The sequence below is a fragment of the Pelodiscus sinensis genome, chromosome 2, assembly GCF_049634645.1.
Source record: "Pelodiscus sinensis isolate JC-2024 chromosome 2, ASM4963464v1, whole genome shotgun sequence".
Taxonomy (NCBI): Eukaryota; Metazoa; Chordata; order Testudines; family Trionychidae; genus Pelodiscus; species Pelodiscus sinensis.
In genome coordinates, this window is record NC_134712.1 from 92,112,895 (window position 1) to 92,127,251 (window position 14,357).

Sequence of the window (14,357 nt, forward strand, 5' to 3'; positions counted from 1 at the left end):
TGCCCAGTATCACTGGGTAGACGAGGGTTGAGGCCAGGCTGATCATTAAAGACTCTTCACGCCTTCCTACTCATTAGGTCACCAGGATGTTGGGGTAGATTTTCCACGTCTCCATGGACACACTGCAACCTGATGTTATCCTGAGGAGGGCCAGGGTTAGGAACGAGTGCTCTCCGTACCAAGGTCTGGGCACAACTGGAGTCAATCAGCCCGATTGCCTCTGTCCTATCTATTCATAGTGGGATGGTCAGCTTGGCAGGGTCTTGATGGTGTGTGAATGTAGGGTCCAGAGCTTCCCGAAGTTACACTCCATGTATGGGCAGTTCCTTGACCAATGCCCAAAGCCCCCACATGAAAACAGGCATCCTGCTCCTGGGTGGACTCTGGGGGGGTCGCTTCAAGGCACCTGGGATGATGGGTGTGGATAAGCTTCTCCAAACCTGGGGTTGAATGGTGGGCACCTGGTCTCCCGCAGGGAGAGCTGGTGGGCTGGTCCGGTGCCTAGGAGTTGGCATATATGGCTACCTCTAAATCCACAAGCCCTTCGAGGCCTAGGGAGGGGCAGCAGGCACTGAGATTAAAAACCAAAGGCACAGATTTTAATGGAGCTAGGCTGATTTATAGGAGCTAGGCTGACCACCAAGCATTAGGAAACTCAGAATAAAGTGGGAACAGAGTTAGAACAATTCCAAGAATAATTTTAACAAGTAAAAATAATGTATAATGAATGTGGTAAAAGATAAAACAAAGCTCAAATAAAGTGAAAATCTGTATGTAGCAGGAAAGCAGCCTGGAACAGGAAAAAGTGAAAACTTGGGAACGCATAATTAAGATAATATAATGAAAGATAAAATTCACCTTACCCTTTCTCCCTTTCATCTATGTATTACTTTTTTTCTCTGGTCTTTGTCATCACATGGTACGTTGGGTCAGTTGACTCACTGGTTAAAGTCAATTTCCAACTCTCATTTGGTTTACCATAGCATTTCTTGTATATTTCACATTATTGAATTGTTTTGTTTCCTTCTCTCTTCAGTAAATCTCCTTGGCTAATCCTTTGAAGAGCATAAAAATAATACAAACATAATTAAAGAAAACACTATGTTAAAAGCTAGCAAAGCAAGACCGTTTTGAACAATACAAAGATATTCAGAGTCAGCTTTATTATCTTTAAAGATATTTTTCTAATGATGAATGTTAAATCGTTTTTTATAGAATGCATTTTTTCCTGGAAAAAGAAGTAGACAAGCTGCACTCAGATCTCTCTCAATGGAAATGGAAATATGAAGAAATGCGACAGTCCAAGATGGAGAGTCTGAAACAGGTATTTTGGCAGAAAAACAAAATAGTAATAATAAGATGACTGGGAACACAGAGCAAAACAGGCTTTTTTCCTCTCCTGACTAACTGAAAATAAACAACAAATTTTAAGAGGTCTGTGTTTGATGCCTAAATCTACTTCCGCTCACCATGTGAAATTGTATAATACATTTTATATCACTGTGCTCTGTGTGCACCTCCTTGTGGCTGGGTCTGGGGATTGATTCTATTCAGGTCTGATACCCCCCTTTCAGAAAGATTGCTCAAACTGTGTTCCCTCATCCATATCCAAGACTTGCAGTGCTTTCTCTTCTGTGACTCAGCCCTCCAGGTCACTGTATAACCCTCCTTTTCAGGAGTATTGTCAGCATGCTGCATACTGTTCCAGGCAGTCTTATGCTCCAAAGCCAAGTCCTATGTCAATTCCTAAGCCTCTGGGAACCTGGGTCTGCCTACCAGCCCTGGTTCCAGCCCTAGGATTCTTTGTCTAACAACCATGATTGGCTTGCTCCCAGTCTCTATACTTGGACTACACCTTGCTGTTTTCCTAGACTCTTGTTACTACTCTTTTTGATCTCCTGGCATCCCTCTGACGTTGTAAGGATTTTCTTTATTTTTTACTTTGAGCCAGTGTTTTCTGTATAAACAATTCCTTTCACTGGAACAGTGCTGACAATCCCAAAGAACATGATCTATTGTTCCATGGGCCTTGCATGTTAATCCATTTTGTGCACGTTCATTAGAAATAATAGAGAGGTAGCCGTGTTAGTCTGATGTGGCTAAAACAAAAGGAAAAACTATGTAGCACCTTAAAGACTAACAAGATGGTTTAATAGGTGATGAGCTTTCGTGGGCCAGACTCACTTCCTCAGATCATATTCTGGGAGAGAATTGGCATGACCATATATACAAAAGGAATACAATGAAAAAAATGAACACATGATTAAAACCACCTTCTGTACTAAATCTGATTTGTCAGTTTAATAATGTGTTCACTTTTTTCATTGTATTCCTTTGGTATATACGGTCATGCCAATTCTCTTCTAGAATATGATCTGAGGAAATGGGTCTGGCCCACGAAAGTTCATCACCTATTAAACCATCTTGGTAGTCTTTAAAGTGCTACATAGGTTTTCCTTTTGTTTTAATTAGAAATAAGTTACTGTTTAATCCACAATCCCCTGTTATAATTCTAAATAGAGCTACTTTGCTCTTCCTCTCAGGGCCTTGGATTTTGTCAAGATTATTACTGTAGGGTGGACATCTCAGAAACTTTTCCCATTTGTTTTATTCACCCACAGTTCTTGACACTTCTTCCTTAGCTCTTTTTTGATTTGGTGTTTAAATTCCAGTTTGCTTAGAGGAATTTCTATGTTCATTATTAATAGCACTTTTTTGCCTGTTTGTCAGCCAATTCATTGCCTGCTATCCCTATATGTGCCAGGATGCATGCTATTACTGTGCTGTTAATGGTGACAGTTCAGTTATTAGCACTAATATTGCATTAAGGACATTGTCACTTTTGCTATCACACTATCACTGAAAAATTGTGAGACCCTGATAAGGAGTTTCACAGGATGGCTACAGCAGCTGGACACGCATCTGAAATACAATTTAGTTCCAGCATAATCCCTGTTAACTGTAAAGACTGATAAAAAGTTAATCTTCAAGTTTTCTAGAGTCTGAAAGAGGCTCACTGAGAGCAGTTCCAACTGTTCCTGTTTCTTCCATTTTGGAGCCATCTGTATATTTTGGCAACAGTGCCCTCACTTGTCACCAAAAAGTTGATTTATATTGTATATTTATCTCTTTATATTTTTCATTATATAATTCAGTATCTATTATGTGGGGGAGGGAGTTTTCCAGTGATAGAGTATTTTCACATAAATATAGTTTTAGGTTTCTTTCAAGCCTCTTTTCATTAAGATTCTTTATCCTCTTCTGAACCCTATTCGCATGGGGAATTTTGAGGGGATTTTTTCCCTCCACTTCTTTCCCAACCAACTTAATTTATTAGCTCTGTGTTGTCATATTTACTATTTCCTAGTACTTTGTCCCAAAAGGCTTAAGTCTAGGAGCTTCTTTCTAAGAGTGATAGGCATTTCACTGTCTGTTACTTGTCATACATGCAGAAGTGTTATAATGAAGGCACCACATGTGATGTGCAGTGGCTGTGCTTGAAGAGACTCTAGTTTTCTTAGATTCTGTTCATTGCTGATCCAAAGGCCCGGCATTTGTACTCAATAACTGGTCTAATTAATGCTTTTTATAGTATTGCCACAGTTTTCTTATCTGCTCCTCATGATGTTCCAGAAATACTTTTCAGTTAGTTGTACATTTGCACTTTAATATTTTCAGTGTGGTCTCTCCAAGTGAGCTTATCAAATAGCACACCAAAGAATCTCTAATTTTTTACTGTATTTAGCTGTTGATCATGTCAGTTTAATTTTACAACTTTTTGGACTTTTTGACAATGACACTCTTAATTTGTCTTGAGGTGAATTGGAAGACCCATTATGCACTGTAAGTGCATCATTGATTCTTTTGGCAACTCTTTCAAGGTTTCTGCTTTTGTTCATATGACACAGTTGTCAGCACATAACATGATTCCTATTCCTGTATTCTGCTCCTTAGGGATGTTATCTATCATGATGTTAAAGAGGATCGGACTAATACATCCTCTTGTGGAGTTTCATGTGCAACTGTATATACACTGGAAAAAGCTTTCCCTGTTCTGCTCCTCAGCTTGTATAGACTTTTTGAATCACGTGGCTTCTTAAATAGGTGGCCAGAACTTACACTTTTTCCTTGTTGGAGCTTATTACTCCACTCCCTGCAATTGTTGCTCTTACTCTTTATTCCGTCCATTGTCTCAATTTGTTTACATATCACTGCTATAGTGGTGTGTGTATGTATTTTCCTGCAGTCCCTAACTTTCTCTTTTTGCCCTGTTTATAGCCCTTAGTCAAATATAAAAAAAGTAAAGTAGTCACACAAAGTCTTCACTATTTAAGGATTTTTTTTTGCTGGTTTGTGTGCCTAATTCCTTCCCTGATTACCATTACTCCAACTCACCTGATGAAGTGGATTTTACTCACGAAAGCTTATGATTCTATATATTTTTGCTAGTCTCTAAGGCTGTGTCTACATTGGCAAGTTTTTGTGCAAAAGCAGCTGCACTTCAAGGTAACTCATGTTTCCCATAATGAAGGTGCAGAAACCCCCACCTTTTGCCTATTTCTCTATCATATTTATGCGTGCCATCTTCAGGTAGTTCATAGCCTAGTTTTTCTATTAGCCAGACCTACTGTATGCATATTACATCAGGTTTTTTCATATCAATAATATCTAAGTTTAATTCCTGCCCAATTGCAGTTACACTGTCTGGATTCCAGATGAAAATAGTCATCATGGTTCTTTTAACCTTCAGTATTTCTTTCACTCCGTCGTTACACTAAATGATTGCTAGGTACCTTTTAGCAGCTGGTATTCTTCTTTTCCCTGTTTGAGATCTACAATTTATTACTTTAATCAGTAACACAACGAATCTCTGTTCGAGAAGTAGTATCCCATCTATCCCAATCTCACTTGTTACATCCTTTCCATTATTTTGTTGCTGGCTATTCCCTTTCCCTATATCAGGTTTTCTTTTTTACTTTTTTAGTTGTCTCCTATCAGTTTCCGCATAAGAGATGCTATGAGTAATTTTGGTTTATTTCTCTAGCTTGTTTTGCCTTAGTACATCTTCTATATGCTGAGCTTTTTTCCTCCACAATTGAAACATTTTTGTTCCATTCCGGCCTCTCAATCATTGTATGAATGTTCATCTCCACACTTGCTGTATTATATTTTCTCTTTGTTGGTACCTGGAACATTTTATAGGAAGAAGAATATAGTTCAGAATATAGTTCAGAATATTTGCTACCCTAAAGTTACGGTAACAGTTATGGTAACTGTTAGCATTCTTTCTAAATGTGATCAGCTGTCAGGGGTGTGCTACTACCTCCTTTTCTGCTAATTAGCCTGTGAGCCATTTTCACCTGTTTATTGCTTTAGTTCTTCTGAAATGTCAGCAGGCACACTATAGACTATTTTTGTTTCTGTGAGGAATTAGGTTGCTGATAGCTTTTTTTTTTTTTTTAACTGTACCTAGTACATTTGTCTTAAGGAACTCCCACACCTTTTTGATCCCCTATGCAGTCCCTTAACAAGGGATTTTACTGTTAGGTAATTTTCCCCTTTCTACTCTATACCTTTGCTTGTTCTTCTGGTTCCAGAAGTCTATCCTCCCTCCTGTTTGTTTACATCCAGTCTTGCTCTGTGTTTTTCCCTTTCCTCACTGTCTAGCCTGGTTTCAGATTTATTTGTTCCATCTCACTCAGTCTAGTCTGTCATCCAAAACCAATCCCAGGCACAGCTCAGCCAGCAAGTCGCCTATTGAACCCTTTATCAGCAACTCAGCACAGCCATTCATCTCAGACTCTTGCTCCAGCCTAGCCAGCAGACCTCTTCTGTTCTCAGCTGCTACTTTATTTATACAAGCTCAGCCTGCCCTTACTTAGCTGGGCTGCATCACTGATTAATCTGCAGGCCCCACACCCACAGGTGCGGTCTATTAGGTTAATTGTCTTAACCTGCTCTGCTTTATGTGGAATGGACACCCCTTTATATCCTGGTTTCTATACTTGTGAAGTGGAAAGAATTTTAATATTACTTTGGGATTCTTCAGGGGTGTGAGAGGGCAAGAGGACAGATCTGTGTACAGTATGGTTTATATTGCCTCACCAGAATGGATACTATGGTAATGAATATTGTAAGATTTCTTCATTTGTTCATATCTTTTCTTCCACTATCTATTCTCAGTAGTCACTGATATGGTTGATTGTGGAACTCCGCTAAACTACTTGGAGAACAGGATAGTTATCCTGATAGTCACTAGAAAGTGAAACTTAGTGACTGTAAGGTCCCATTTAGAGATGGCTTTGAATGATAAGATAATATTTTGCTTATTTTTTTACTTTGAAGTGGTCATATGGTATCTAATATACCTAAGTTGACTCTTACTTAACCTATTTAGGTACAGAGACATCCAGCACACATTTGAAAGCAACTTGATCATCTTCTGGGGAATCTAAAAACCGTTTTGAGGTTTTATACTGTGCAATTCTTCTTGTGCATTTAATTTCTTCACACACAAAATACCTTTTAAAAACATTTGGTATGCAATAAGCCTCCATTGCATTGCTCTAATGAACATTTCATAGAAGATGTACTATGCTCTTGAGATTTTTAATAGATGCACTTTGCTGGTGGTCTAAAGACTAAATAAAACAATATTTATTAAGCAATTTTGCATTAAAATATAAACACAGAAAATATGCATCTTCTAATACTTGCCACTAGTGTGCAGTATAGACTTAGAAATGCTTCAGAGAGAAAGAGAGAGTTCTTTATTCATTAAAATAGACTTTTTTGGTAGCTGGAATATTAAAGAATATTTACTCTAGCTGGTCTAGTTTAAAAAACACGTTGATTCTCACTCCGGATCCCATGGGAGATACAAATCACTATAATTGGCATTTATAAGCACTCCCATTGAAAGTGCCAATATCAGCTGAGAAATGGAAACTAAACTAGTATCCTTCACCTTTAAGTTGAGGTACAGTTTCAGAGCAGTTTAAGAAGCTAAATTTTGCTGCCACTTTTTCTTTTCTGGATAAAAGTAGGAAACCCAGAATTCAGTCACCAGAGTTCTTGATCTTACACAAAAAAACCTCAATAAAAAGTATTTTTCCAATGTCTCTGTCTCTGTGTGTGTGTGTGTGTGTGTGTGTGTGTGTGTGTGTGTGTGTTTGTTTTGCATTATAGCTATTTTGACTTCAATGTCCTGTCATAGAGCTATAATACTACCTTGATGAACTTTCCCCATGGTAGATACGGGACACGAATATACTGAATGGGATCCTATGAGTTGATGTTTATATTCTGAGCTAGTACAGATAGATATAACTCCACTGCAGCCAAAGGGAATATGTTTATTTTACACCATTTGAGGATACGTCCATATACTATGAAAATATGTTTGTGTATCTTTTAAACTTAGCTCCTCTTTAAGAATTTTGCACATGGAAAGGGATGTAAAATACAATATAAAATAAAGCAAGGATCATATTTAACTTTTCCTTAAAAAGTTGCCTTTATTGGAGCCCAATTAACATGAAAGCCTTACATTAAATATGGTATTAGTCAACCAGGAAGTGCTTTAGGGAAGGTGCTGAAGGAGATGAATGCGTCCACATAACAAGTTTGTTGTTGTTGTTTTTTTCTCAATAGTTCTTTGAGAAGTTCCACTGCTACTTATGTCACCTTAAATATTAGCTGCAAAAAATCACTATATAAAAGCAGCACAACTCCTAATGGCTGAAACCAGAGGTGGTCTTGTTCATTTATTGGTGCTACAGGGCTTGTGACCTCCCATTCATCTGCTGTCAGAGTTTTTCTTCCTCATTTAAAATCACTAAGGGTACATCACCACAGCAGAGTTAAACTCAAATTAAGCTACGCTACTTCAGCTATGTCCATTGCGCAGTTTAAGTCTAAATAGCTTAATTCGGCTTTTGGTGCTGTTTACACAGCAGGAGGTCAAAGGAAAAAACATTCTTCCTGGATTTGTAAAGAACAAATCATGTCAAACCAATCTGATAGCTTTCTTTGATAGGATGTCAAGCCTTGTGGATAAGGGAGGAGTGGTGGACATGGTGTACCTAGACTATAGTAAGGCATTTGACATGGTCTTGCTCCTTCTTATCAATAAACCAGGGAAATACAACCTATATGGGCCTACTATAAGGCGAATGCTTAACTGACTGGATAACCATTCTCAGAGAGAAGTTATTAACCATTTATGCTGGAAGGGCATAACAAGTGGGTTTCCACAGGAGTCTGTTTTGGGACTGGTTCTGTTCAATGTCTTCGACAATTTAGATGATGGCATAGAGAGTATGATGATTAAGTTTGCAGATGATTACAAGCTGGGAGGGGTTGCAAAAGCTTTGAAAGGGTCATAATTCAAAATGATCTGTACAGACTAGAGATATGGTCTGAGGTAAATAAGATGAAATTTAATAAAGACAAATGCATAGTACCCTATTTAGGAAGCATAATCCTTTCACACATACAGAATGGGAAGTGGTTGTCTAGGAAGGAATACTGCAGAAAGGGATTTAGGGAACATAGTGGAACACAAGCTAACCATGAGTCAACAGTGTGAGACTGTTGCCAAAAAAAGCAAACATGATTCTGGGATGCACAGAAATGTTGTGAGCAAGACATGAGAAGTTATTTTTCTGCTCTACTCTATGCTGATTAGGCCTCTATTGATGTATTGTGTCTGGTTCTGGGCACCACATTTCAAGAAAGATGCGGAGAAATTGGAGAAGGTCGAGAGAAGAGCAACAAAATGATTAAAGGTCTAGAAAACATGACCTATGAGAAAAGACTGAAAGAATTGGGCTTGTTTAGTTTAGAAAAGAGAAGACTAAGTGAGGACATGATAGCAGTTTTCAAGTATCTGAAAAGGTGTCACAAGGAGGAGGGAGAAAACGTGTTCTGCTTGGCCTCTTATGACAGGAAAAGAAACAATGGACTTAAATTGTAGCAAGGGAGATTTGGATTGGACAGTAGGAAAAACTTCCTAACTGTCAGGGTAGTTAAATACTAGAATAAATTGCCTAGGAAGGTTGTGGAATCTCCATATTTAAAAGCAGGTTGGATAGATGTCTATCAGGGATGATCTAGATGGTGCTTTGTCCTGTCATGAGGTCAGGGACGGGACTCGATGATCTCTCGAGGTCCCTTCCAGTTTAGTGTTCAGTGATTCTATGACTAATTAATAATGTCCGTTATTGCAAAATAATGCTACTGTGTAGACGTAACCAAAGAAACTAATGTGTATCCAAAGAAACTAATACTTGAAAAGAGGGGAAGGTCAGAAAAACTGAGAAAACAATTAACAAGTGAGAAACTGTAAAATGGCAAGTTTATGAACAAGAATCAGTGGCAGGCTGACAGTCAGCAGAAGAGTAAATTAAAGCTTAGTGGCCTGATTTGCAGTTGCCATGCACCTTTGTGTAGTCATTTTAATCTGTGGTATAACGCATTACCAAAATCAATACAGTAGCCTTTTACAGTCATTTTGCATTTCTGTAAATGACTGCACAGTGCCTGATTCGATCAGAAAGGAAAATGGAAAAGAGCAGTTATAGAGCTGAAAAGACTGAAGAGTAAAAAGGGAAAAAAATCCCATTGCTTCATTTAAATAGCATAGGGTATGTCTACACTAGCCCCCTAGTTTGAACTAGGGAGGCTAATGTAGGCATTCGAACTTGCAAATGAAGCCTGGGATTTAAATATCCTGGGTTTTATTTGCATGTTTCTGGCCGGCCGCCATTTTTAAATGCTACTAGTCCGGACTAACTGCCCGCGGTTACACGAACTCCTCCTGGAATGAGATGTAACAGGTCATTTGAACTAAGGACTTAGTTCAAATTACCGTTTAACTGCCGCATGTAGCCTCGGGCAGTTAGTCCGGACTAATGGCATTTAAAAATAGCGGCCGTCCGGAAACATGCAGATAAAACCCAGGATATTTAAATCCCAGGCTTCATTTGCAAGTTCAAATGCCTACATTAGCCTCCCTAGTTCAAACTAGGGGGCTAGTGTAGATGTACCCTTAGTGTTAATTTCAAATAAAAACATATAAGGAAGGGCTTTGTGTCCTTTATGATGCACAATTAAAAGAATCAGTATCTAAACCAAGGCAAAGCTGCAATCATTCTTCCAGATGCATTTGCCCATGGATCCATCATCAATAAACTCAATTATTATGCTTTTAGGCAAAAACAGTAATATATATAATTATCACATGTTGTTCTTTGTTTAAGCAGCAATCATGTATTCTGTTCTGTGCATAATTTATGACTTCTTTATAGTGCAGAAATGAGTTCTTAGGAAACACTTGAATGAGGATTTTTTAAAAATTTTATTTATTTTTAGTTGAACTATTTTCTATAAAGTTAGATTTCTGGCATAAAGTCCATTCAAGTTTGCCTTTGAGACTATTTTGCCATATTCCCTTAGTTTCCCGCTCTGACAAAAGTTCCTATCAATAAATTGATTTGCTGATTTTGAAAGATTAGTATTAATCTGGGGGAAATGAATATGTATTCATCAATTACTGGTGCTCAGAAAATTGAAATGAATTAACTTAAACAATGTGCATAAAATTATTCCAGGATGAATACTTCATTTAAGGAACCCAGTTCTAATTTTTTGTACTTCCTGTAGTAGCTGTCTTTCCTCTAGTCTTATCCAATCCAAGCTGAGGGTAATTATTAGAGATGGTTTGAAAAATTTCTCAAATTGTTTTTGAAGAAAATATCCCTTTTCTCCACAAAAATGTCCTGGGTTTTTGAAAGGAAAAAATAAGATCTCCAACTCTTTTTTTTGTTTGTTTTTCAAAGCATAGTGTTATTCAGTTTTCTAAAACAAAAACACAAACCAAAAATACTCTATACTAAATTTATTTTTGTTGGAAAAAATGAAAAAACAATTTTCATGGAACATGGCACTTGTTTCAGTTATTTAAAAATTTTTATTCAAAAAAATAATTACTATTTTCTGATCAGCTCTAATAATCATTTCTGTCTTGAGTCATTTTGAGGAGGATTTACTATGCGAATGGACTTATTGATTTAAGTAGTATTATTTGTGTAAGTTTTCATCCATGTAAATTGCTCAACCTAGCTCTTGAGGATAAATCTATCTATTAATGAATTAGATACATAAAGAACAACTTGTTTACCAAGAATCCTACGCTATTTTTCACAAGTTTACATTATTTACTTAGTACAAAGACTGCTGATTATGCTTAATTGTAGGGATACACAAGCCATAAAGGCAACTAAACTTCAGTATTGTATGCTGTTGGGGAGTTTTAGTTTCACAAGAGATTTAGTGATCTTCCCCAGCTGATGGCTTTGTGTATGCCTTAGAAAGGAATATTTAGAAAGACCCGTGACATGTCACCTTCCTGATTTCAAATGGATCTCTCCATGATCTCTGAGAAAACAGATAGATAAGCAGATGGTGCTTGTCCACAACTGCAAGCTTGAAGTATCTTGTACTATGAGAATTTGGATGTAGTGTCACTCCAAACTTGGTGTCAAGAAAATATATAGAGAATTAACAAGAATGGTCAATGCTGGGTTTAGTAAAAAGTACAGGTATCTGCTGAATATGTAAATTTACTTCCACATCTGGTTGACTAGTGTATGATGAAGAAAAGATTTGTTGTTTCATTGTGGCTATTGAAAAATAAGTTGATTTATTTCAATCAGATATAATATATATAGAGAGAAGATGTGTATCACTTTTTGAACTAAGTAGAAGCATTGAAGGCTAGAGGGGAAGATAGCCAGCTATGAACCATTCTGATGTTTGATTTGTAACATGATTTTGCCTCTTCAGGCTTCATGTGCTGACTGTCTCTGAGATAAAACATATAGATGATATCATGAGCTCTCATGAGCACAGCCCATTTCTTCAGATGACCAGAGTTTTTGTGTGTTAAGTTTAAGTTTATCCTGTACAGATTAACTCGGCTACCCCCTGAAGCTTCTGAGATAAAGGCATTGGAGCTGTTGCAATACATCCTCTGTTTCCTCAGATTCTAATTAATCAAATGAATCAATATTGGATGAAATAATTAATGGTGTTTTGTTTAGATAGAAATAAATTCTGTCCTTAAGTACACCTATGGAACCCTGTTACTTTCATGAACAGTAAGGAGAATGAAGTAAGGAAGTGATCCACAACCCCCAAAACCAATGTAAGTCTTTTCTGTTGTCAGGAAATTTTGGATCAGTTGAATGGCTGATAAATTCTGTACCCCTTTAGGTTCTTCATGGCAAGTATCACTTTGTGACATGGAAATAAATGTAGCATTTATTCACATGATCGTGCAGAGAACAAGAGGGAGGAGCCTGGTTAACCACATAAGCACAGGCTGTGCTACCTTTCGTGGTGATTGGCCCACTAAAGGAGGTTGATCAAGTGTCATTACTCTTAGCTTCTTTAGTTACTGCTTTAAGTCTGTATGAAGAAAGTAGGTTCACTCTCAGAAGATGAACCACATGGGAAGGCTGTATGTCCCAGCCATCTTCTCCATCAATTCCAGCCACCACTATACTTTCTCTTTTCTCTTGCAAGACGTGAGCCTCCATTTCTTGCTGAGGTAAAACACCCATCTATTTCAGAGGTCAGCAAGGAACAGAGGTTTAGCTCACAGATAAAAATGGGAGCAGAATATTGCTTAATCCTGGCTTTCCATAGCACAGATTCACAATTAAATAGAGGGCTTCATTATAGCAGTACATGACCGTGTAGACATTATAACAGTGTCTACACTGCAGGAGGCTGATAAGAACACATGTCCCGTCAGCTTCCCTTATTCTTCGCAGAATGAGGAGTACACAACACCAGAGGGCGCTGACCTCGGCATTTCACTTGACCAACTAAATCAAAGGCCTGAAGATTGACCCCTGGAGGGTCAATCTTTTCCGTATTATAGATGAGCCCACAGAGGAGCAGCCATGTTATTCTGTATATGTAAAAATAAGGAGCCCTGTGGCACTTTAGAGTAACAGACTTAATAGGGAATGAGCTTCTGTGGGTAAAACCCACTTCATCAGATGAAGTGGAGGGAGTTTACAGAGGTGTATGTATAATGACAACAGGTTTTTTTCCCCACACATTTTAGTGTTTACAACTGGCTTGATAATTTAAAATGAAAACATTTTACATGCTTGGTTCTCTTTCTGCTTGTGTATTGTCCAAGAATATATCATGACATTTTAAAATCTATTAGTTTTGAATTATTTGAAGAATAATTTCTATACAATTTTGATTATTAATAAAACTTCTGTTGCAACTATTCAAAATTCAAGTTGTTTTGATTAAACACACACTGCTCATCTGGCATGGTTGTGTTCCCTGAGTGGAGAAATATAACTATTAACATTACATTGCACAATTACAACTGAAATTTTGACTTGATTGTATTTGGAAATATTCAGTAAGATTTTGCTGCTTCAGTTAATATTCCTGCCCATAAACTCACTTACTAACATAGTCATGAAAAGAAAGCATAAAAGAGAAGCCAACACAGTCAAAGGAAGTTTCTTTCAAAATTAAAGCAAATATTTTCTAAAAAAACCCCTACATTTACTCTTCTGTATATAGTGTCAAATGAATTATCTGTTTTGTGACTCTATCAGAGTACCCATTTCTAAGTTTGGCAAATTACACATACTCAATATAAAGACCCACTTAAATAGATAGGACTGTGAAGTGTGGGACTTCCCAATATCAGTGAGGATGCTGCAAACTTAGGCTTTATTAACAACTATGCTTATTGGATAGTTGACTAGTTGCTTACATCCTTACCTCCTGCACCGTTATTTCCATCATGTATTCATGCAAGTCATTTCCAGCTTCATCTGTGTGTGTGCTGCAGCTGGTTAGTCACATCTTGGCTTTTACCAGCTTTCCCCACCATTGCTGCCCAAGTCATACAATTTCACCCAGAAATGAATGTATTGTAATGCACAGCCCTGTCCTGGTCAATACAAGTTTATATAAATAAGTTAATAGAAATAATAAGCATATAAATAGCCACCCCAAATGGAGATGCTCAAAGACTTCACATTAAGCACCCTGCTTTACACATTAAAACCAATATATTAACTATAAAGAGACTTTTCATGGGTAAACACAATGGGGCACAGAGATCAGAAATGGTTAGAAGAAAATATATATATAAACACAACTGGTTTTTGACTCAGCAAACTACAATAAACTTCTAGCTGCATGCTTTCAGTAGTCTTATTAGCAAAACTTCTTAGGTCAGGACTCCTCCTCCCGGAATCCAACTAATATTTCCTTGTTTAAAAATCTCAGAGAGGTAGCCATGCTGGTCT

At 37.5% G+C, this 14,357-nt stretch overlaps 1 protein-coding gene across 5 annotated transcripts in view; it reads left to right on the top strand.

Moving 5' to 3' along the window:
- CCDC102B (coiled-coil domain containing 102B) overlaps nucleotides 1-14,357 on the top strand; it is a 333,694-nt gene that overhangs the window by 51,702 nt on the left and 267,635 nt on the right. For all 5 annotated transcript variants that reach the window (XM_006121423.4, XM_075921039.1, XM_075921037.1 and 2 more), the window contains one exon: nucleotides 1,216-1,324. In XM_006121423.4, coding sequence (XP_006121485.2) covers nucleotides 1,216-1,324 — 109 coding nt within the window. The remainder of the gene's footprint in view (nucleotides 1-1,215; nucleotides 1,325-14,357) is intronic.